Raw genomic sequence first — 23,535 nt, forward strand, 5'->3', positions numbered from 1 at the left:
CTAAAACTAATCTAAAGCCCTTTACATATTGGGGTGGGGGTTTTTTTGTGAGATTTATTTGCACGTCAATATATGTTTTTAATTGTTGTTTTTTTGTCAATTAGTAGGCCTGCTTTCACACAGAACTTGAATATTGCTTGATCTAAAGGGGGAAAGGTTGTTTTTTTTCCTGAAATAGGTCAATTTCTACGAGCTTTCACTCTCCAGATAAAAGCATCAACCAGTCACATCCTGTTAATCATTTGTGTTGTTGTCAGAATCAACACTGCAAACTTTATTACTCCTTTACAAACCTTGACAAAGACAGCACATACCAGATGCATGCCTCCTGTTTTGACTTTTCACAATAAAAGCTCTAGACATTGCATGCTCTGTGTAACTGTTTACTAGAGGGAACTCAAATAAAATAGCTTCCATTAGCTTAGGCCACACAAGAAGTTACCTCAGACAAACTGTCAGAAGCTGCTTTGGGTCAATAGGAAATCAATAGTTGGTCCTTTGCCTGCATTGCATTGCATTGTTAGTCGCCGCTCCATAGTGGGGTCATCCCTATGTTCCGCGGGTCCTATGTTCCCCATTTTTCCCAAAAAGGGTCCTATGCTCCCTCGTTAGGGTTAGGGTTAGGCCTAATTGCCATGGAATTTGGCGGTAACAGTGGAAAAAGTAACAGACCGGGGAACATAAGACCCTTTTTGGGAAAAGCGGGGAAAAGGACCCGGGGAACATAGACACGCTCCCATGTAGCATTCTTTTTTTTTTCACACTGTAGTGTGATTGATACAGGCTAGCGCTAACATGCTAATGTTAGCGTCTGATCATATTGGGCTAATGGCTAACCGGCGCTCCATAGTGGGCTAGCGTTAGCGGGCTAGCAAGACCAAGCCCAACTCGGTGCCGTTGAGAGAGACCAACTAAAACATGTATCATTCATTTATTTGATTTGTTTAACTGTAATGCAATTGATAAAGGCTAGCAGGCTAACGCTAGGGGGCTAGCGGGCCAGTGCAGGATCGTGTCTATGTTCCCCTCTTTGTATGAGACCAGGGAACAAAAGACCCTTTTCCCCTTTTTTCCCAAAAAGGGTCCTATGTTCCCCGGTCTGTTACTTTTTCCACCATTGCTGCCAAATTCCATGGCAAGTAGGCCTAACCCTAACCCTAACCCTATTTAAAAAGCCCAAAAATGAACTGCAAAGTAACCAGAAAGTAGCTGCTGAGAATGTACCGTAAAGATTGATAGATTGCTGGGGAACATAGGACCCTTTTTCAGAAAAAGGGTCCTATGCTCCCTGGTATGTATTGCTACAGGGGAACATAGGACCCTTTTTGGAAAACGGGGAACATAGGTCCCGGGGAACATAGGGATGACCCCGGCAGTGCTAGCGGGCTAGGACTCCGGCTCTCGGTCGAAAAACCCAATTAATGAACAAGTGTTGCAACTGTAGAAAATTCCCATTACTGCCAGTACGAACAACATTATTATGGAAAAAGAGTATTTCACATTCTCATGTCCTTTATTTGTTCTTGTTAATGCCCCTGTAATGATCCTACCCTCATGAAGAAAAGCTATAAAATAAGAATTACTAGTTGGAATGAAGATGGATTTCAGGTTCAGGGGATTGTTGATCAGGTACACAGGAGAAAGAGCTTTGGATAATCACAGTATTTATTTAACAAAACTGTGCAGGGAATGACTTAACAGAATTTTGTCTGAAGCCCAGCTCTCTTTTATCTGGAGTCGAGGCATCAGGTGTTGTTGGGGCCTGATCATTTCTCACAGAGGGAACAAAGAAATTCAAAGAGAGGAGGAAGGCGTAGGCTGAGATAAGCTCAGTACAAGGACACTTAGAGGGATAAATAGGGTTGGAGGAAACAGTGGATGGCCTCATTCCAAAAGACATGAGATACAAGTAGAGGAAAAGAGAAGAAAAGAACAAAATAGATGAAAAAGTGATACACTTTAATGGAGGTTTATAAACTTTTATTCGTTGTAGATGAGCCGTCATGTAAGTCGTCCTTGTTTTCATACAAACTGATTAACCAGTGAGCAGAAGACAAGGACAGCTTTAAAATCCCCAAACATCCTTCTATCTCACTGTTGATATCGGAAATTAAACTGTCAACGTTAATACAAAACATCAACACTGAGCTGGGAGGAAGGTATTGGCTGCTGTACTCAAACCAGGTAGCTTACTGTCAAACAGGGACGTGTGAAACGTGTTTTATCTTCTCCTGACAAATCAGAACGACTGAAATCTAATCAAAACCTCCAAACAGGATTTACTGTGTTACTCACAGCCATTTTATTTATGCTAAGAGCTCTGAGGCTGTATTAAGACACAGTTGTGCTTTGAGCTACATGCAAAATTTCAGCATGCTATCCAATGCTCAATCATCCACAATCATTCGTTACGCCGACGATACCCAACTATTCCTGTACTTCCTGCCAAAAGACCTCACTGTCTTAGCTTGCGTCTCTGCTTGCCTTGCTGATATTTCTTCATGGATGACAGTACATCACCTTCAGGTCAACCTCTCCAAGACTGAGCTTCCTGTCGTCCTGGCCTGTGCTGCTTTACATCAGCCAAATGATATTCAACCAGCCCTAAAAGAGCCCACGTCACTTCATTACTCATCCCTCTGCACTGGCTATCAGTTGCAAATTCAATCAATCAAATTCAAAACCCTGTCTCTGGCCTACAAAACAGCAACTGGCACAGCTCCCGCCTACCTGAACTCCTTTATTCAGGTCCACACATGCTCCAGCTCACTATGCTTTTCCAGTAAAGGATTCTCACCGGCTGCCAGGCCCTACGTCACAAACTAGATACACTTCTCTGTAATTCCTCGCCAGTGGAACAATGTTAACCATGACTGATACCTAATACAACATTTCATAATTTCCCTACGAAATTTGATTTAACTTTAATGGAAACACGGCTACTGTTGCACACTTTTAGTGGGTCATAAGTACGGTGGCCCTGAGAGCTCAGAGCAACTGCAACTTAAAAAAACACACAAAATACACAGAACACAAGCAAATTGACAAAAAAAATCTTCATCAATCTGACAACACAAGAGCAGCATTTAGAAAACGCTGCAAAGACCACAACACAACAGAAGTGTTTCCAGAGGACACTTAAAAGTGATGCAGATGTCTAGTCGGTGATTGATAGCGTGCTAGCGTTTGCGGGCTAGCAACACCAAGACCAACTCGTGCTGTTGAGAGAGATCAACTTAAACGTGTACCATTCATTTATTTGATTTGTTTAACTGCAATGTGATTGGAACGGGATATCAAGCTAATGCAAGCGGGCTAACGCTATATATTACGTTATAACATGAATATATCATTATCATGAAATAATGTGATCATTTCAGGTTATAATGGGAAATTATCATTATCTTGAAATAACGTGATAATATCAAGTGTGTCCAGACGTGTGCATCACTTTTAAATGTCCTCTGGAAACACTTCTGCTGTGGTGTTTTCTGAAGTTGCAGCGCTGTGAGCTCTCAGGGCCACCGTACACAAGTGATGATTGACAGGGATAATATTTATATGAGATTTTTTTAGGGTAAAATCCTAATTAGTATGTCTCTAATGTCAATACCAAATTCCATGGCAATCCATCCAAGAGTTGTCCAGATAGTTAACTTTTAAGACAAATTTGGCCCAATTTTAACATAGGTGTAGAAATTCTCTCTTGACCTGAAATCAACAAGTGTTTGCTCGGGTTAGAGATGCAGAAGACCGCCCTGAAAGAGAAAATGTTATGGAGTCAGAGGAAAGTCTTTGTCTGAACACAAAGGAACAAGACAGGCTACACAATCTTTGGCCACTTCCAGCAGCCACCAGCAGCTCAGTCTGGTTTGTCTCTGGGGAAAGTCAGTCGGTCCACAGCTCTGTTCTTGTCTGCAAAAAAACCAACTCACATCTCCTTGTTAATTTTTATTGACAGCAGCAGCTGGCTCGTCCCTGCAGCAGCCGCCCGCCTCGCTGACATTAACATCTGAATGAGGATCAGTTAGAAAAGCAACACTTAGAATAGTGAGAGTGAGAAAGTGGCTCAGCTCCTGACAACACATTAATCACATTTTTCTACATCCTGTCTGGGTAATTTATATGCAGATTGTTTGTACGGATCACAATACCAAAGAGGTTTTTTAAATCTGATGGGGTTTTTTTCCCCTCTGGCTCTGAACATCTCTCTTCCGTCTGTCTGCTTTCTCCCCAAATAGTTATTTTTATCTCAGTCTACTTAAATTTCCTCCCCTCCAGCCATTTCCCTCCATGTTTCCTCCTTTTCACTGCCCTTTCCTCGAGTCACGAGGACAATCAGTGTCCTTTTTCCATCTGGAAGGAAAGTGCAGAATCAGTCTGAAAAGCTCCTTCCATCTTGTGACAGCTCTGATAAGATAAGAAAGGACACAGCTCTGTCCTCCCGCTCTCCTCACAATACAAAAACTTTCAATTTGACTCTGACTAATCAAGTTTTTCATTATTTGTTAAACCCTCTGAACCCCACAATCCACCAAATGGCACTATTTATAATAGACAGAAAACAATAAAAATATACAGTTGCAAGAAAAATGTATGAGAACCCTTTGAAATTACCTAGTTTACTGCATTTATTTGTCATAAAATGTGATCTGATCTGCATCTAAGTCACAGGTATAGACAAACACAATGATCTTAACCTAAAACCACATTAGGTCATTAGCGAAAGCTAGCAGCTAACTGATGCTAGCAGCTAACTGATGCTAGCGGCTAACTGATGCTAGCGGCGCTGCTTGTTACAGCTACAAGAGTAGCCATTAGCGTATCAATGCTAACTCAAAATTGTGGTCACAACATTAGCTGACATTCATAGCAGCGTTACAATCGTGCCAGAGAAATTCAGAGTTGAGCAAACTCAAAAACAAAACTTAAAATATTTAGTTTAATTGTCCAACTTAAAATTTTATCGAAGTTATTTGCCTTGAAATTTTGAGTTCGCCCAACTTTTCTTTTTTTGCAGTGCAGAGTAACAAGTAAAGAATTGGAACTGGTTAACATCTCTAGTCATCTCTAGTCTACCACACACTTTGATTGAACAGGCGGAAGAAGTCGCTATCAAAGTAATATCAGTATCGTCTTTTTCCTCCGATCCTCTCTTTAGTTGCTGCCCCGACTTCCTTTGAAGGACCCTTTGGAAAGATTATTTACCGCGTGAGGGCGGCCATCGACACGCCCCGTTTCTCTAAGGACTACAAAGCCCAGAGGCCCTTCTACCTGCTCAACCTGCTCAACCTCAATGAGGTGCCAAACATTGAAGTAAGTCTTCGCTCCACAGAGTTTATTTTCAAAGGTATAATATGTAACTTGTCTCTTAACAAGTGCTACATGCTGTCTAATGCGTACAGTAACACAATAATAATATTACAACAACGCTCAACATGCTCATGAATGAACCCAATGATTTGATGAATTTGCCACATAATTTTCACACTAAAGGATGGAAAGTCAACTAGTCTAATGGTTAGTTAGCAAGTTAATGGAATGTTAGGTAGCGTTTCTTGTGGATATTCCATTGAAATTAAATACAATTAAATAAGGTGAATAGATGTGGCTAAAAGTAACATGAATAAAACTTGCAAACATTAACTTGCATTAATATATTAACTTGCCCGTTATTTCAATTTGAGTCTCGTCAGATACATTTTTATTGGCAATGTTGGCTGTTAAACAATAAAGACAACAACTCCCATGATCCCAAGCTACTTCCTTGTCACTTAAAGTCCTTGCTGATTGCTGATCTAAGCCTACTTCATTACTCACAGTCCAGTTGGAAAACGGGGCTGAGATCCTTTTTCAATGGAGGGCGTGGAAGGAAGTTTGATTTCAGGTTGAGTTTCAATAATTTGCTGCCTTGCAAATTTATTTGCTGGTTCGTCGTTGTTGTTGAGGTGAAGCTTCCTCTGGCAGTTGCAATGAACTTATTTACTAATTAGTTCATTCTACTTACTAATTAATGCAACTTTGGTGCACAGGGAAGATCAGAATTGCAGTTGTTTCAGGATTCCTTGTGGAAAGGAGATATTTTATAATTGAATATTCCAAGTATTCTTTAAAAATCTAACAGATAATTATTTCCATTTTGTCTCTCATACTTTATAAAAAAAAGTTTTTGTATTATTACATGGCTTACTACTTGGCTAAGAAGCTTGCTAAGTAGTTAGCTTAGCAAACTACTTAGCTAAATACTTAGCCAAGAAGTTAGCTAAGTAGTTAGCTTAGCAAGCTATGTAGCTAAATACTTAGCCAGGAAGTTAGCTAAGTAGTTAGCTTAGCAAGCTACTTAGCTAAAAAATTCTAATGCATGTTGTGCATTAGAAGAGTAGTGACACAAAAACGGATTTTATTAAAAAATGAACGAATGAAAACATAAAATTAGGATGTATGATGATCAAAAACAAACTATTTGAGGAAAACCTGCAATACTGAATGATGAAAATAATTTATTGCAAAGATATAGAACATAAAAGCTCTATTGGGTCACTTTAGACCATGCATCAAAGGGTTAAAGACCACAAATGAACCCAAGATTTACCTTCGGTCCGATCACAATAAAATAAAATGTCACACTAAGTCTTATCTCTATGCTCATTTTAAAAGTTGCTGCTCTGTTCTTTGAAAAAGTTTTATATATAATCAAGAAAGAGAAGAAGAAGAAGAGGACACTCTGGAACACTGTAATGTATCTCCTTATTTGATCATCTTATTTGATTTAAAGGCAGAGCAGGTTCTAATTCATTTTCTGCTCTTCTGTCTGCCTTACTCACTTATCATCCCTCTCCTCCCATCATGACTCAGTTTCCTGATTCTCTGGGACTCAGTAGAGATAGATTATCAGCCCGGCATCAGCTAATCAGCCTTCTAAATAACTGACAACACGTAAACAAACATTTACCCTGTCTCCTCAGCATCCCAGCTACGCCGTGACCACGAAGAAGTTCAGCTACCTGCTGGTGAAGACGGGGACGCTGATGCTGAAAGCTCGCAGCGACCTGCGGGGCTACATCCCCGGACAGGTCATCAAGCTCGCCACCGAGATCCACAACAAGTCTGGGAAGGACACGGGATGTGTGCTGGCCAGTCTAATACAGGTGGATTATTCACTTTATTTTCATCTATTTTCCAAATTTTGTTTCACCAACACAACTTTATGTCAACAGGCTAACCTCTTGCTGCAGTGAGTCGTCTCTTTTCTAACAAATTCTGTATTGGTTTTAGGTGTTGAGTACAGAAACAGGCCTGTCACAATAATCAATATATCGACTTATCGTTCAATAAACAAAAATGGACACGATAGTTTTTCCGGACTCGATAAATTGTCGTTTACATGCGTGTTTGTTAGCATAAATCATCAACATTCAGTCACGCTGCTTCTTTCCCTCTCCTGTCAGTCAACCTGCAGGGAGGCGGGGCACACACACACACACACACACACACACACACACACATGCATACTGGTTTTCATGAATCATGGGGACGCCAGTTTTATCACTTGTGGGGACCACCCTTTCTAGAGGTTGTAGAGAGCTGAAAAAAATTGAGTAAGCCTACCAGCTTAGCTTAGTTAACCTATACACGCCTTCAAACCTCTGAAATGATGAAGTGATGTTTTAATCAGGCTTTATGGGGACATCCGGAAAAACCAGTAAACATGCTTTCAGGGTACATCGTTTACATGAATTAGCATATTTCACACAGATTATTTGTTGACTAATGGGGACCTATTTTTACATAAAACAATGAAAGTTAGATACTTTTCTAAGAAGCCAATTCTATAATTAAGGTATTTGCAAAAATAGTAAAAAATATTAAGCAAAAATAATATTGAGTAGACACACACACACACACACACACACACACACACACACAGTGAGTGGCTTTAATGGAATCAGTTCCAGTTTAATGCCACAGCGGTGGAGTGGGAACGTTCTGGATTCGAGCCAGATGAACGCGGAGAGCCGCTAACATCAACGAGCCTGGATATCAAATCTGTATGAAGCTAGTCGCAACAAAAAGTGTCAACACAACAAACCATGAAGTCCATTTAAAATATAACCATCCATCCAGTTTAACCAGCTGGGAACAGAAAACATGGTGGAGCCACAGGACATGGAGCCCTCCACTAACACACAACTGGCAAATAAGGAAATCTTTACCAAAAAATGCAAATTTAAGCATGACAGCACAAAATGCTGCATGCTCACAGATAGCGTTTAGATAGCTCACTTTATAGTGAAAGAGAAGCAGCCGTTCAGCACTGTAGGAAGCCAGCGTTTAGACCAGGGATGGGCAACTGGAGGCCCGGGGGCCACATACGGCCCTCACCCTCTCTTGAATTGGCCCTCAGTACAACTACATGTATTTGAGCATGAAATCTTAAAAGTACAGTGTAAAAATGCACAAAATGACTTCTTGTGATTAATGTTGGTCTGCTGTTCTTGCACTGAAAAAAAAGAAATCACAGTAAGTGGTTATTTTTTATTTGCTTCAAACCTTTTGTATTCCTATTTATACTGTTATACATGGATTTGAGCATGAAATATGTTAAGTTACGGCACTGTAAACATATTTAAAATTGCAGTTTCATCATATCTGGTTAAGTGACGCTCCTGTATGTGGCCCTGTGGTAGTGAACATGAAAAATGTGGCCCCCTGCAGCATTTAAGTTGAGAAATGCTGCAGACTTTTGATCGGCAGGACATTTTATCCCTTAAAAAACTTAATTTCCCAAACAGCCATTCCAGCATTTCAATCCAATGTTCAATATTCTTCAAGATTAAAAGTTAATTGCTCTTAAAAAAGGTTGTACCTGAATTATTATGCTCTAATATCATTATATCAGCCGCATAAAAAACAACAACAACATCAACAATACTATCGTTTATCGTGATAGTTTCTGGAAAAATATATCATCCTAAAAAATTGTTATCTTGAATCGTGACAGGCCTACTGAGTGTTAAAAAAAACCTGAACATATCTGTGTCTTTAGAGTCCTTGCCCTGTCCCAAACAGAGTTATTATGTGCTTTTCCTCCTGGAAATTTCCATTTTAGGGATGTTTTATAAATCTCTGCTGGGACTGAAACAGAAGCTCAAAACCAGAGAACTAATCCTTCCGTGTGGGTTCACATAAATCTCTCCGTACCTCTAGATAAGAGTAATAGAGGGTTTTTTATGATCCATTATAAAGGAAAGATTTTTAAAAAGAAGCTGGAGGTGTCTGAGGTATATTCTGAACCATATCACCTCTTTCTGTGTCCTTTCCTCCTCCAGAAAGTGACCTATAGGACCAAGCGGCCTGTGTTGGACCTGCGGACCATCGCGGAGGTGGAGGGAGCCGGAGTCAAAGCAGGAAAACACGCCGAGTGGAGAGAACAGATCATCGTCCCTCCTCTTCCTCAGTCGGCTCTGGCCGGCTGCAGCCTCATAGACATCGACTACTTCATCCAGGTCAGAGACGCTTTAACCCTCTAGGGCAGCTGTTCTCAACCTGGGGGTCCCGGCCCCAGTTGGGGTCTCGAGATGATTTCTGGGGGTCGCCAAATCATTTTGTTAGTCAGCTCTGTCTCCACTGTGTTAAAGTGTTCATGTTTGTTTACTTTTTTTGTCATTTTGTGTCTTATTTTTTGTCATTTTGTGTCTTTTTTGGTCATTTTGTTTTCTTTTTTTGGTCATTTTGTGTCTTTTTTGGTCATTTTGTTTTCTTTTTTTGGTCATTTTGTGTCTATTTTTGGTCATTTTGTGTATTTTTTGGTCATTTTGTGTCTTTTCTGGTAATTTTGTGTAGTTTTTGGTCATTTTGTGTCTTTTTTCGATCATTTTGTGGTCAATTTGTGTCTTTTTTGGTCATTTTGTTTCCTTTTTGTGGTCATTTTGTGTCTTTTTTTGGTCATTTTGTTTATTTTTTGGGCCATTTTGTGTCTTTTTTTGGTCATTTTGAATCTTTTTTGGTCATTTAATGTCTTATTTTTGGTCATTTCGTGGGTTTTTTGTCATTTTGTGTCTTATTTTTGGTAATTTTGTGTCTTTTTCGGTCATTTTGTATCTTTTTTGTGTCTTTTCTGGTCATTTTTTTTACTTTTTTTGGTCATTTTGTGTCTTTTTTGGTCATTTAATGTCTTTTTTTTGTCATTTTGTGTCCTTTTTTTGTCATTTTGTGTCTTTTTTTGGTCATTTTGTCTCTTTTTTTTGGTTTTAAATGTGCTCTATAAATAATGTTTGACTTGACTTGACTTGACTTGACTTGACTTGACTTGACTTGAAAAAAACAAAACACTCCAAACATCCTAACTGGAATCACAATGCGTACCATAGAGGGTTAAACGTAAAAAAAAATGTAAAAAATATTAGTTTTACTTATCCTCTAAGCTTAAAATAACTCTCTTTTTATGTAATCTAACGGACCATATTGTCTAATGTTTGTTCTGTAACATTCAGCATTATTTAATATTCAGGGTCTGTTGCTGCTGTAAACACTGTAAATGCTAGATAAGCTTCATGTACATTGTCAGCTACTTTTCTGTTTATTTTCTGACAAAGCAGCTCTTGACGCCACACTGATGAATAATAATGTGTCTTTGTTGACTGTAGTCAATGCAGCTGGATTGAACCCAGTGAATTATTGATGACACCCACTCTTTATAAACTCACTGTTCTCTCTCTCTCAGTTTAATATATGAGTGAATATTCACTTGGAGCAGCTGTTCAACAGCCTCATTCTGCAGCTTACTAAAAAAACATTACATTTAACAATTCAAAGTTCTCTCTTTTAGCGTTTCAATATAGTCCTCCGCTTTTGTTTCCAGACAACTTTAACCCTTTATTGTCACCAAGAAACAAAATGACTAAAAAAAGACACAAAATGACCAAAAAAGACACAAAATAACAATAAAAAGACACAAAATGACTAAAAAAGACACAAAATGACCAAAAAAAGTCACAAAATGAAAAAAAAAAGACAAAACAACTGAAAAAAGACACAAAATGACTAAAAAAAAAGACACAAAATGACCAACAAAAACACACAAAATGACCAACGAAAACACACAAAATGACCAAAAAAAGACAAAATGACCAAAAAAGACACAAAATGACTAAAAAAAGACACGGAATGACCAAAAAAGACACAAAATAACAATAAAAAGACACAAAATGACAAAAAAAAGACACAAAATGACTAAAAAAAGACACAAAATGACTAAAAAAAGACAAAATGACCAAAAAAGACACAAAATGACTAAAGAAAGACACGGAATGACCAAAAAAGACACAAAATAACTGAAAAAAAGACACAAAATGACTACAAAAGACACAAAATGACCAAAAAAGACACAAAATGACTAAAAAAAGACACAAAAAAAAGTCACAAAATTACCAAAAATGGCTGCTTGGGAAATATAGGTTTTTTTTCCAGCAGTTCGTGCTGCCTGTCAAACATTTGCAGCATTACTTTAAACACAAAACAAAGCACAAAAAGTCATGCAGGTAAATGACAATATATTGAGTCCAGAAAAAGACTATCATGTCCATTTTTCTATATTGAACGATAAGTTGATATAGTAATAATCGTGACAGGCCTACTTAAAACTACAGTTTGATACATAGTTTATTAAAAGAATAAGCCTGGTGTTATTCTATATTTTCTTATTGTCACTAAATCCCATTTAAAGGCCATAATCAACAATGCATTACTCCATCTCTCAGTACTTCCCGCTGGCCTCTCTGTGGCTCTCAGACTCAAGTACATTGTTTCCTTCAAAACATGAATCAACTGAAGATTTTTCAGTGATTTCAAAGAGGCGTAAATAGTGTTTTTGTTGGTAATGAAGGATCATATCAGCCAGTGACACACTGTGGCTCATTGATGTTTTTTTTATAGTTTATTGTACAACAATGGAGCTCTATGACATAAAGGAATATAAGACAAACCAGGCTCTGTTAGAACTGAAGAATCAGTTCTTTGTTGGCTTTGGTCTGGCTTTTCATAATAAGACACATATAGAAAATCACCAGTTTTATCCTGTAACTACGGTGGCCCTGAGGGCTCACAGCGCTGCAACTTAAGAAAAGACATGCAAATACACAAAATACAAGCAAATTAAAAAAAAACCATCTACATCTATTTGACAACACAAGAGCAGCATTTAGAAAACACCGCTAAGACCACAACACAACAGAAGTGTTTCCAGAGGACACTTAAAAGTGATGCACACGTCTGGACATGCTTGATATTATCACGTTATTTCAACATAATGCATTAGCCCGCTAGCCCGTATCAATCATATTGCAGTTAAACAAATCAAATAAATGAATAATACACTTTTTATTTGCTCTCTCTCAACGCCACCAAGATGGTCTTGGTCTTGCTAGCCCGCTAACATTAGCATGCTATTGATCGCCGGCTAACGTTAGCGTGCCATGATCGGCCGCTAACGTTATAACGTGAAATTATCATTATCCTGAAATAACTTGATAATATCACAAGAGTGTCCAGATGTTTGCATTAGGGCTTTAGGGTGCATTAGGGTTTGCATCACATTGAAGAAGCTGAAATCAGAGAATCAGAGAATTATTTGGACTTATTGTCTTTAAAAACCAAACCAATTGTTCGATTATGAAAATAGTTGACGATTAATTTAATAATCGGTTATTGTTCGATTAATCGAATAATTGTTGCAGCTCTAGTGTGCGTCACTTTTAAGTGTCCTCTGGAAACACTTCTGTTGTGTTGTGGTCTTTGCAGCACGTTTTCTAAATGCTGTCCTTGTGTTGTCAAATTGATGAAGATGTTTTCTTAATTTGCTCGTGTTTTCTTAAGTTGCAGTTGCTGTGAGCTCTCAGGGCCACCGTAAGAATGATCTAACTGAGGACAAAAGAAAAAAACTTTTTCACGACATTTTAATTGTTTGAGATGTACCTGTACATAATAAGCCTTTACTCTAAAAAAAAAAGGATGAATTTAAAATCCATTTGTGGCTTGTTCTCTCTTCCTAAATCACTGTGTCTGTGTTATATATTATATATATTATATATTATATTCTATCTGTGTGTGTGTTCCAGGTGTCACTAAAGTCTCCGGACGCCGTCGTCACTCTTCCAATCTTCATCGGGAACATCGCGGTGAACTTGTCCCCGTCGCGGCCGACCATGCCGTCCAGCCCGCTGCACTGCGCCGCCACCGCCGCGGTCCCCAGAGCGGCGGCGGGCGTGACGCCCAGCGCCCCGCCGGCGGAGGAGGACCCGGAGGAGGCGCTGTGTGCCGGCGGCGTGGTGAGCGAGGAGATCCCCACCAAGAGTCACTCCCAGCAGGACCCGTCGGGGCAGCCCGTCACCATGTCGCCCAGCGCCTTCAGCCACGCCCCCGGGGCCGCGCTGCCGCCCGGCCGCCGGCGGCCCGACGCCTCGGCGCCGCTCTTCTGTGTGTCCACCGGGGCCACCATACCGTTCTTCACCGAGGGGGACGTGACCCCCATCCCCACTTCCTGTTCCCTCATCCTCCCTCCAGAGTACAGCAGCTGGGACTACCCGCACGGTCAGTTCTACTAAACTCTATATTCATACCAGTCGGTTGATGCTTTGAAATGACCTTTTTCATTCAAAATTATTAGGGCCCGAGCATTAACCCTTAACAGGGCACTCATTGAAATACTTGCAAATTCCAAATTTCAACCCTAGAGAATTTTGGAGGATATTACATACTGCTAGAATGTGTAAAAAAAAAAAACATATGGACCCGGGGGAGGGGGGTAATATTTTGAGAAGAAAAAAATGTGCAGATTTATGAGCTGCAGATTTAAGTGGTCAATCTGCACGAAAAAAGTGTGAAAAAATTACTTTTTTCTTGCAGATTCACCACTTTAAATCTCATAAATCTGCACATATTTTTTTGTAGATTTGCCACTTTAATCTAGTAAACTTTTTTCTCAAAATATTACGGGTCTGTATGTTTTTTTACACATTCTGGCTGTATGTAATATCCTCCACTATTCTCTAGGGTTGGAATTTGGAATTTGCAAGTATTTCAATGAGTGCCCTGTTAAAGGTTAATGCTCGGGCCCTTAATAATTTTGAATTAAAAAGGTCATTTCAAAGCGGTAAATGAATCACGTTTTGAGGGCTTTATCATATTCCAAAACTTACCAAACTTGGGACAAAATTCAATCCTGTCGAAAACATATTATATATTTCATTGGTTTCAAAAATGGGCGTGGCTAAATGACCTACTAGCGCCCCCTAGAATTGAGCCCCTAAAAACAGGTTTGTCGTAGAGACACAAAATTTGGTACATCCATGTATCATGGGAAGACGCACCAAAAAGTCTCAAGAAGCCATACCCAAAAACGAACAGGAAGTCGGCCATCTTGGATCGAAAATGGCGTTTTGGCATAAAACACCAGACTGTATAACTTGACCATGCATTGTCCAATCTGCCTCAAACTTGTCATGCATGATGATGGTTCATCACTGAACAGTTCTACAAAACAATATTTCATAAAGTCCCGCCCCTTTTTGATTAGCCACGGGGGTGAAAGAGTTAAGGTCCAGTTGGCAAAGAGTCCGTTGTCCTCAACCAGAGTACCTGAAGTAACTCTAAATGAAGACCATCAAGCCTCGGGATTCATTTGATAGTTTCATTATTTATGTATTTATGTGCAATATTGACTTAAATGCCAGTCTGTGTATCGGCTTTTTTTATCTTGGTAATGAAGTGTTTAAAATGCACTTGCCAGTACAGCTTTATATTTGGTTTTATCATGGAATTTGTGCAGAAAACCCCCAAAAATGCATCTCTGACTGACTGATGAAATCAGTTGGCTTGTAGATAAACTTTTCTAGTGTAAGTGGAACAGAGACTGGGAAGATGCAAGACTTATTTATATTTCTGACTCTTTTTTTTTCTTCCTTTGTGTGTTTAGAGCCTCCACCAACTTACGAGGAAAGCTGCAGTAGCGCCAACTCCAGTTTCAACAGCAGACAGTAGAGAAGAAGCCCCGCCCCCACCTGTCTGCATCCACCTCTCGACCAATCAGGACAGAGACACGCCAGGTTAAAAAGGGATCATATCTTATATTGAATATAAGTTTAATTTTCACCTCGTGTCCCATCGGGCAGCGTCAGACAGAACGGGGAGCATCACTGTGCCTAGAAGAAGTATTTTGGATGAGCATTTCGAATATCCAGTGATTGGACATGTTTCTTTCATGGGGCAGAGTCAAATATGTTTTTGTTTTTTTTAATTAATCTTTGCATCTGTGATGCCTTGAGAATGATTTCAGCCTACTGAAGGCTCATGTTTGACCAGATCAAACACCGGCCTTTTTTATTTTTAGTCTTGTTTCTATTGTGCACTTGTTTTTGTGGTCTACGCTGTCCCTTTGTGTCTCAGTTGTCCTCATCAGCAGCAGGACAGAGCTGGCGTCAGGCTGCACAACTTATTGCACTGCAAAAAAGCCAACTTGTATTTTTTTGGCCTAAAACAGTGATTTAAGTTGGTAAAACTTGGAAATATAAATTATTGACATTTAGGGCAATAATGTAAGTTAGCACAACAAAGGAAGCCAGTTGTCTGCTCAAAAACAAGTTGGTGAGTTGTTGTTACTTATATCTTTAAGTTGGGGTTCACAACAAGGGACAATAGTTCTGATAACTCTTATTTCTTTGGTCATTAGCGAAAGCTAGCGGCTAACTGACGCTAGCGGCTATCTGATGCTAGCGGCGCTGCTTGTTACAGCTACAAGAGTAGCCATTAGCGTATCAATGCTAACTCGAAATTGTGGTCACAACATTAGCTGACATTTCATAGCGGCGTTACAATCGTGCCAGAGAAATTCAGAGTTGAGCCATGAAATTTTGAGTTCAACCAACTTTTCTTTTTTTTGCAGTGTGCCAGAGGTTGTGCTTTGTCTCGTTTGATTTGTTAAAACCCCGTGTGATTATAGCACCAATAGAGGTTTCCAGTCAGAAACCCAAACGTGTTGTTGAGACATTATTTGTCTTTAAAGCACCTCTCAGTTGTGTAACTTGGAACAAAGGTAGCAGGAAAAACAATAATCAACTTCAAAATACTGTAATTATACAAATTAGTCTAGTCACACTGAAATCAGCTTTTTTTTTTAAATTGACAGGCCAATTAGAATATTTAAAGTCTTAAAGTATGTAAAAATACTCTGTTACATTAACTGAATAATTCACATTGTTACAAAACACATGATACTTTGAACTGAGAAATCAAATTCACAGATGTTAAATTGTTTCCATGATATTCAGTAGATTGTTAGAGCTGATCTCCCCTTTCAAGGGGAGGGGGACTTTAAGTTTTTATATTCCAACACATTTGGTTTTTTAGACAAGATAATTTATATTGAGAAACTGTAGAAGAGCATGATCTCTTGAACCTGGTCTCACAGGAATCCGTGGAATAGCCACGTAATCACTCAAATTTCCGTGAAACTGACACGGATTTCGCTACAATGCAAGTTAATGACAGTCATATCCCGTGGCTATTCCAACATACAAAGTGATTATTTACATTCACTGAGTGAAGATTTAGAAAATAAAACATATATTTCTCCCTAGAAATGTGATCAAAATCCATTTTTATGCAGAAGCTAAGTCAAAATATTGATTTTTTTCACTAAAAATGAGAGAACTGTCCGCCATGTTTTTTTGTTCTGACCGCCGGGACCTTGAAAGTCACGTGACTTGGAACAAACCAATAGGAACAAATATCCATGGAATAGCCACGGGATATGACTGTCATTAACTTGCATTGTAGCGAAATCCGTGTCAGTTTCACGGAAATTTCAGTGATTCCGTGTCTATTCCACGGATTCCTGTGAGACCATGCTGGATCTCTTTGAAACACATTTTATTTATACATATTTAATCATAACATCTGTCCAAGCACCTTGTGTTGCCTGTTCTAACTGAGAGGTTTTTGCCTTGAAACCCGTTTTGTATTCAGAGGAGAGTTTATCTGCAGATGAGGCTCGTTTCTCCTGCAGCTGCATGTTTGACTACAGTCTCTGTCTGCCCTCTAGTGGTTCAACAAGGTTCTCTCAACTGCAGCAACATGTTCATCCATGCAAACTAACTTGTCACCATACTAAAATGTTCAACTGGATACCGATACTCAGGAAAATATTCGATACTCGATACCATTTTCGATACCACAAGGTTTAAAAACAAAGACCCCAAAATTTATCAGAAATATTTTTATTAACAAGAAAAATGCAATATGTGAAAATGAACAGAACCACAGGTTAAATATTTATAATAAAAACAGTTGTGCAAAAAGAAACTGCAACTATGAGCTGCAAATAGATTTTTGAGATTAGATTCGACTTTATTAATCCCACAACGAGGGAAATTTCTTTGTTACAGCCGACCACAAAATGTTCCCACAAAATTATTTCCCTTTAATATAAAGATAAAAAAATAAACAATCTAAGAAAAAGACATTTAACAATATACAAAATACAATATACTATATACAACTTAGTGCAAATTAAGTGAAGAATGTGCAGAATGCAAATTATATTAAAAAATGTGCAGAAAAGAAAGAAAGAAAACTCCAACACGTTCAGGTTACGCAGGTGTTGTACAGTCTTAAAGACACTCGATACTTTTGAAAATAAGTATCGTATCCAGATCAAGGTTATTATAGTTAACGAAAACTAGAATTGAAAAAATATTTTCGTTAACTGAAATAAAAATAAAAAAAATAGAGTTTTAAAAAAAAAATCATAATTAACTGAAACTGTATTTTGTGGTTACAAAACTAACTGAAATTATAGTGAAAATGTCCTTCGTTTTCCTCTTTGTCAACTTTTTTCATTCATAATTCAGTGTATTTATTTGAACATGCAACACATGGTGAATATGTTTACTGAGACTGGGATGTTTACACTAGAACCAAAATACAAAACACCCAGAACTGTAAGAGTTAATAACCTTATTGAGGCTGAGATGAATAAACCAAAGGAAATAAAGGAAACATTTATTATGACCACTTTGAATCTGGCACCCAACGTATAGCCCATTAGAAAAAAACTAAAACTAATAAAAACTAAACTAAAATTCACTAATACAATAAATTCCCTCCAAGCACCAGGCAAACGCAAGTCGGTTTCCTTCAACTGATTTATTTTGAGCGTCATTCATCCATCTCAAAATCCACCGTGAAAACTGCACATAAATTATAATGAAATAAAGGTTAAATCAAATTCATTTAACATTACATTCCACAAAGTAAAATACAGATAAATGAAACAAAATACCTTGTTGGCTGCATGCTACATAAAGGGAATTATATTTCATCCTTAGTCTTCTTCATATTATTGATCAGTCTCTCTTGACAAACAATTCCATCTGAACCATTGTTCATGCTTCCCGAGAAATCCACACACGCACCTGAGAGCAGCCAAACGAGACTTGGGTGAGTTAGTTCACCTTCAAAATAAAAGCATTATAATGTATACCAAATAAAACAACATTTAAAGAAACAAATACATCTTAAATTAACTGCTTTATCTGTTGCAATAAATTGGCAACAGTTAAACTAAGCATTTTCAAAAACTAAAAACTAAACTAAAACTAGAAAACTCACTCTTAAAACTCATTAAAACTAGCTGAATTTGAAAACAACTAATGAAAAATCCAAAACTATTATAATCTTGATCCAGATACAACGTTTTAGTATAAATACTTTTTTTGAGTATCGATACTTTTGACAATTCAAACTGAAAGACTTCAGTGAGTCCCTGCTGCTGTGACGCACCAACTGAGCTCCTAAAGGCTTTAAATCTACATGTTATGTTCTTACAGCTGTGTGTTGAGGTTTGAGCTGTGTGTCGGTTTTGTTTTTTTATATGTGATGCATTAATTATGCATAATTATGTGAGCATTATCGTTTCAGTCTCCGTCTGAATGAGGCTGTTTGTTGGTTTTCTCCTGTTTGTTGCCTTAACTTTTTCTTTCATTGTTACATTCGTGAGATGAGAATCTTCTGTAAAATTCAGCCGCTGCAGATGATAAACATTCATGATGTGCACAACACAACACAGCACTTTATCATGGATTTATGGGTGCACATCTACTGTACTTTGTGTGTGTGTGTGTGTGTGTGTGTGTGTGTGTGTGTGTGTGTGTGTGTGTGTGTGTGTGTGTGTTCTTGTATTACCTACAAAGTGAGGACCGGGACATTTATCCAACAGAGTGAGGACACTTTTGTGAAGTGAGGACATTTCAACTTCACTTCTTTAAAGGCTTGTTTGAGAGTTCAGACTTTGTTTTAGGGTTCAGGTTACATTTAAAACATGTTAGAGTTAGGGGCTGGGAATTCACTATTCCAATGAGGGTCCTCACAAAGATAGAAGTACAAGGACGTGTGTGTGTGTGTGTGTGTGTGTGTGTGTAATAGAAGAATTATTTGGACAGGTTCACCTGAGGTCTACTTTCACTCAAAGGCAACAATTTCAAATTGATTTGTGATCAGCAGCTGTGTTAAATTATCTGTTAGAGACATTTTTTCTTTGCCTGTATCATTTTATTTTTCGGCAAAATCAACTTAAATCTTTGGAAGCCCTGAGAAGCAAGTGTAAAAAAATATATATTCTGGTGATCCATTTTCTATGTGTGTGTGTCACATAATTCGGTTTATGTACATTGTGTTTAGAGTGCAGGGAGAAAAATTAAAACCCAGAAGAAAACATGAATGTTTTTAGTCCTATTTAAGTGGTGCACCGCTGCCTCTAGTGGCCAAAAAGAGGATTACAACAACAAACACTTGAAACAAAATTATCCTTACAAAAAATATAAATGATTTGATGATGATTTTTTTTGCCACTTGCCTCTCAGAGATTCTGTATCACTGATTTAAAAAAAGGGATTATGTTTTATGTGGTTTTGCATGAATGTGTCATGTTGTGTCTAGGGCTGGGCGATATGGAGAAAATCAAATATCACATTATTTTTGACCGAATACAGTGATATCAGCATCACTGATATTGTAGGGTTGAATAACTGTTGCTTTTACAAAATATGTACACAGAGATTTTTAAAAGATAACAAAAGTAATTTGAATTTAATGAGTGGTTGGGTAAAGGTGGAACAGTCTGGTAAGTTCAGAAAATCACATCCTTTAACTGTAATGTACCTTTAAGACTATGGAAACTTTGGCCGTATTACAATATTATGGACGGTGGCCCCGAGAGCTCACAGCGCTGCAACTTAAGAAAACACATGCAAATACACAAAACGCAAGAAAACTGAGAAACATCTTCATCAACCAGCGCTGTGAGCTCTCAGGACCACCATTAATTATGACATATGACTGGTCTCATATCACAATATCAATAAAAAATTATATATCGCCCAGCCTGAATTGTTTACCTTGACAGTAAAAATCGCTATTTATAAGGATTTGAACCATATCAGCCTGCCCGACTGTGTTGTAAAAGCATCAGCAGATATTCATTGTGGGAAACTATATCCAGTGAAAATCTAAAGCACAACTTCTGTCCTGAATGTTTGATTTTTGTCTGATTTTACAACATTTAAGTACAATCTCAAAGTCTGTTCTGTGAATTGAGAACGGAGCTCCTGATCATGTTCTACCCGTTTTTCTGGACTTTGTATTTTATTTTGACAGACACATAAATACTGCTGTTACCACTGGAAGCCTGACAGTCACTCTCCACTATTCTGGCTCTCCATCATGTGAATGCATGCCTTAACCAACGTGGACTCCTGCCACTTCCTCCAGCTTGTGATGGACTTTTTTCTTCTGGACACCGTCAGGATGTGCTCTTCCTGTTTGTCTCCTGTGGACTGTGCTAAGTGCACTTCATGTATACAAATGTAGCTTTTTAAAAGCAGCGAGGACACTGGACCTAAGACCTGTCAAACTCTGTTTTTATTATTGTTTTAGGAATAATGTGCAATTCCTCTAATCTGGCAGAACGCTGCAGCAGCAGCAGCAGCTCCCTGAAGTCATTTCACGCTGCCTTTATCTTTCCTCTTTCTCTTTCATTCTTCTCCTCCAAAAGGTACTATAGCTTTATGAAGCCCCACTTGTTCTTTGTTTTTTCATCCTTTCCCTCTCACATATTGATGAGTGGTGTCTGGTTTTGTATTTTTCTACTTGTAAACTGTTTACAGGTGCAGTATGCAGATACTAATAGTGGCACCTCGATCAGTAAATGTAATATTTCAACAAACAGTGCAGAATCAAAGTTGTACTGTACAGTATAACAATAAAAATATATGACGTGTTTTTGTTGTTTATGTCTGCAGAGTCTTATTTGTGCTTCTGGACTGGGAACATGTGGTAACGCTTTATAATAAGGTCCTTAATAACCATTAATTAACAAGTAATAAGGCATTGTTCTCGCTTTAGATCCGGTAGTTGCAAAAAGCATAGTTAACTTATAGTTAACTTATAATAGATGAGCAATAAAGTATATTTTAATATCAATAAGCAAACAAAAGATTAATAAAGGCATCGCAAAGACATAATGGGTGGGTCATGGGTGTTTGTAATGCCATTATTAACACTTATATAAGCTTATAAACACACAATAATGTTAATAAGCATCTTGTAAGGACTTACAAGGGCCTTATTACTTGTTAATTAATGGTTATTACAAGGACCTTAATATAAAGCGTTACCAAAACTAATTTTAGTAACATTTCAGACAGTAATGATTGTCAGGTTGATACTGGCAACACGTTTGTTGTCACGTTCTTTTTATTTTTTTATTAATTCTTCTTCAATTCTTCTTTAAACCGAAAAATAAACAACATAAACTAAAACAGCATAGGCTAGATGCATATAAGTATACATACACATACTCACATAGACACCATTATACAGATGTACATATAAACATATAAACATTTACACATATACAGTATATATAACCCTATACATATACATGCATCTGCTGTATATTTTACTAAAATTGACCATTAATAATGAAAAAAATATGAAATTTATATATCAATGTGTTGGTCATGAGTTGCCGTAAAAGGTGAAGGACCACAGGTGTGATTATTTTTTAAACTTTTTTTTTTTTTGCTGTCATCTAAAAATGAACAATGCTTTCAAAACATAAGTTTCACTAAAAGTTGACATAATTTATAATAATCTACTCTGTGCATTCCCATCAAGAATTTTTTTATTCCACTATTACTATAGAAGAAAATATTCAGGTTTTATTACTTTTTTTCTCTTGAAATGAGGCCTTAATTTTGTATATTTGACTAACATTGACCAGTAATATTGAGGGAAAAAAATGAAATTTATATATCAATGTGTTGGTCATGAGTTGCCTTAAAAGGTGAAAAAAAAAAGTTGGTAATAATTTGCTATACAAATTTATAAAAACACATAAAAAGGTTTGAAGAAAGTTTAAATGTATATTATCTATATAGGATACAATAAATAGTACTGATAATGAGCAAACACAACTCTCTCCCCCTCAAAGAAAAACAGGAGGGGCAAACAGTAGCCAAATAAAAAAATAAAAAGATAATTTAACCCTTTATCAGGCAAAGAACTATATTTGGTAAATTCAGGTAATATTTCAAGAAAACAGTTGCAAATTCACTAGATTAAAGTGGAAAATCTACAAGAAAAAAAGGCGCAGATTTACCACCACTTTAACCCTTAATAGGGCACTCATTAAAATACTTGCAAATTCCAAATTTCAACCCTAGAGAATATTGGAGGATATTACATACTGCCAGAATGTGTAAAAATAATAATAATAAATTAATAATATAATATAATAATATTTTGAGAAAAAAGTTTACGAGATTAAATCTACGAGAAAAAAATGTGCAGATTTATGAGATTTAAAGTGGTGAATCTGGGAGAAAAAAAATTGTTTTTCACACTTTTTTCTCGTAAATCTGCGACTTTTTTCGCGCAGATTTGCCACTTTAAATCTCTTAAATCTGCGACTTTTTTTCTTATAGGTTTGCCACTTTAATCTAGTAAATTTGCAACTTTTTTTCTCAAAATATTACCTGACTCTAACTACCAAATATAGTTCTTTGCCTGATAAAGGGTTAAAGGAGGCATCCAGAATGCTTGGGGAATAAATGAATAAATAAATAAATAAACAAACAAATAAATAAATAAATTAATAAAAATTAGCTATAACAATTTGCAGTGGTGGAATGTAACTAAGTACATTTACTCAAGTACTGTACTTAAGTACAATTTTGAGGTACTTGTACTTTACTTGACTATTTCCATTCTATGTAACTTTTTACTTCTACTCCACTACATTTTTAGGCAAATATTGTACTTTTTACTCCACTACATTGGACTACAGGCTGACAGCTTTAGTTACTTTTCAGGTCGAGATTTAACATAATATATATGATCAATGTAAAGTGATTAGACGTTTTTTTAATTAAATCTTTTAACAGTATATTAAGTAATTAAATGAGCCCAATCTTTACAAAATTA

General features: G+C 37.4%; 1 protein-coding gene across 1 annotated transcript in view; it reads left to right on the forward strand.

The window, feature by feature from the left end:
* The window catches only part of arrdc1b (arrestin domain containing 1b), a 74,646-nt gene extending 57,794 nt beyond the window's left edge, over nt 1-16,852 (forward strand). Inside the window, exons 4-8 of the mRNA XM_059357537.1 lie at nt 5,162-5,316; nt 6,966-7,148; nt 9,330-9,506; nt 13,116-13,587; nt 14,972-16,852. Of these exons, the coding sequence (XP_059213520.1) occupies nt 5,162-5,316; nt 6,966-7,148; nt 9,330-9,506; nt 13,116-13,587; nt 14,972-15,036 (1,052 nt within the window). The 3' untranslated portion in view covers nt 15,037-16,852. The remainder of the gene's footprint in view (nt 1-5,161; nt 5,317-6,965; nt 7,149-9,329; nt 9,507-13,115; nt 13,588-14,971) is intronic.
* Nucleotides 16,853-23,535: the final 6,683 nt, after the last annotated feature.

Source organism: Centropristis striata, chromosome 19, assembly GCF_030273125.1.
Source record: "Centropristis striata isolate RG_2023a ecotype Rhode Island chromosome 19, C.striata_1.0, whole genome shotgun sequence".
Lineage (NCBI taxonomy): Eukaryota > Metazoa > Chordata > Actinopteri > Perciformes > Serranidae > Centropristis > Centropristis striata.